We start from the raw sequence: 1,779 nt of genomic DNA, 5'->3' as shown, positions 1-1,779 counted from the left end.
CCTACAGAAACAGCATCTCTCCATTGATACTTTACAGCAAGGAGCTGACCAGCTCACCATAAAGGTCACCCAAAATCTGCATGTGGACAGTTCAAAAGCACGTAGTTTGCACATCTTTCTAACATAGAAAGCTGGAAAAGGATTTAAGAACAGTTACAATAATCCATGGCACCATTACTTCAGATTCCAAATCTCCTCAAAATTAGAGAGGAAAAATAACATGTGACTGTAAAAATCCACGTATTATAGTAGCCTATTCCACTATAGTTTACAGATTTAATCAAAGTAGCAAACACAAAATAACACAAATAACAAATGAAAATAAATTACCTTTCAAAAAAAGACTTCGCTTCACTTTCGTGTTGATTGTAAACCAATTCCAAGTACATGTGCACAAAGAGAGGATAAAACAGCTGAGACAATTCTGCTCGATGACAGTCCAGGGAACACTCAATGAAGTGTTTTAATCCACTGTAGTATTCCTCGTACAGCGTCGGGTCGCCCTGCTGGTTGTAGGCAGACAATACTGCACTCACATCTGGCTGATCTTCCACGACAACACCTCCTCCAACTGCAAAAACATTAGCATATAACAAAAGCTTGTAAGACAGCCTGAAAGAGCTAGCAAATATACGGTGGCTAATAACTCCACTGGTAAGGTGGAGTGCTCTGAGCAAAACATGACATCAAGTCCTGTGCTCGCTCAGCACTAAGTTTAAATGATACAAGTGAGAGGACAGTAGCACATTGTAGTGCAGTAGCCAATTCTCCTACCAACTTAAGCCATTTTTTGTGCTTTCCCTGCCAACAGCTGCCTATAAGCTGCCTATAATGCCTAATTCAGCAAGGATTATAAGCATAAAGGAAGAAGCCACTAACATCAGCAAAAGAAGTTATCTTTACTGCTAAGGCGAGAAACTGTCAAAAGAGGAGTGGAATCTTTCTAAGTCTGTAAGATATGCACACTACAATTATTTTGCTTCCAGTAAACAAGCAAATTAAGCTCATCAAGTGAACAATTCACCAAGACCGCTACACAACCATTACAGGGCAGTGACTTTTTGTCACTTGCTAACACTCCAAGAGCTCTGTTCTCCATAGCAGTCATTGAGCATTTTCATTGTTTTGTCTTCCATGTAAAAACACTTGTATCAGGTGATACCAGGAACAAGGTGACTTTATACTATACTCTTACTGGGACTCAGACATATCAGTTCCTGAAATTTCATTACACTATTCTGTAAAGCTGCCCCACAGAACACCTTAATAAAAAATACTTAAACTCCAATTATTCAAAGGACATCTGAAGTACCCAGCAACTTGATCTAGAAATGTATAAAGTCTCCTCTCTATAAGCATTCTACAGCTTTTTCTTCAAGACACAGTCTGTACATCAGGCCCCTGTTCTCATCCCCGCGGTCACATCTTGGACCACCACCTCTAACTATGAAGGAAACCTTCAGCCTCCTGTTGCACCCTTAGCCAAGATGGGATACAAAGACAAGGGGAAGTACCTCTCACTTTGACAGTGCTCCCTGCAAATACAACAGATAGCCTGTCCTTGGTCCCTTGCTCCATGGGGCCACCCTCAGGTGATCCCAATGTCTTCCAAAGTTGTATGGGGGAATGACACGCCCGTGGGTCCCCCCCTAATGCTACGATACACCCTCGTCTCCCACCTCATGGAAGACCATCCCAAGGGAAGCACGATCTGACACCGACCCTTGTGCCCCAGCATCACGCAAAGCCCCCGAGGCTGTGAGAGGCACAAGCCCCCCC

At 42.9% G+C, this 1,779-nt stretch overlaps 1 protein-coding gene across 1 annotated transcript in view; it reads right to left on the bottom strand.

Moving 5' to 3' along the window:
• TAF5 (TAF5 RNA polymerase II, TATA box binding protein (TBP)-associated factor, 100kDa) overlaps nucleotides 1-1,578 on the bottom strand; it is a 9,896-nt gene extending 8,318 nt beyond the window's left edge. The window contains exons 1-2 of the mRNA XM_010178856.1: nucleotides 1,515-1,578; nucleotides 331-571 (exon numbers count right to left, since the gene is read on the bottom strand). Coding sequence (XP_010177158.1) covers nucleotides 331-571; nucleotides 1,515-1,578 — 305 coding nt within the window. The remainder of the gene's footprint in view (nucleotides 1-330; nucleotides 572-1,514) is intronic.
• Nucleotides 1,579-1,779: the final 201 nt, after the last annotated feature.

Source organism: Mesitornis unicolor, unplaced genomic scaffold, assembly GCF_000695765.1.
Source record: "Mesitornis unicolor isolate BGI_N332 unplaced genomic scaffold, ASM69576v1 scaffold43952, whole genome shotgun sequence".
In the NCBI taxonomy this organism is placed as follows: Eukaryota; Metazoa; Chordata; class Aves; order Mesitornithiformes; family Mesitornithidae; genus Mesitornis; species Mesitornis unicolor.
Note: the sequence above shows the minus strand (reverse complement) of the source record. Positions and strands in the feature narration are given on the sequence as shown.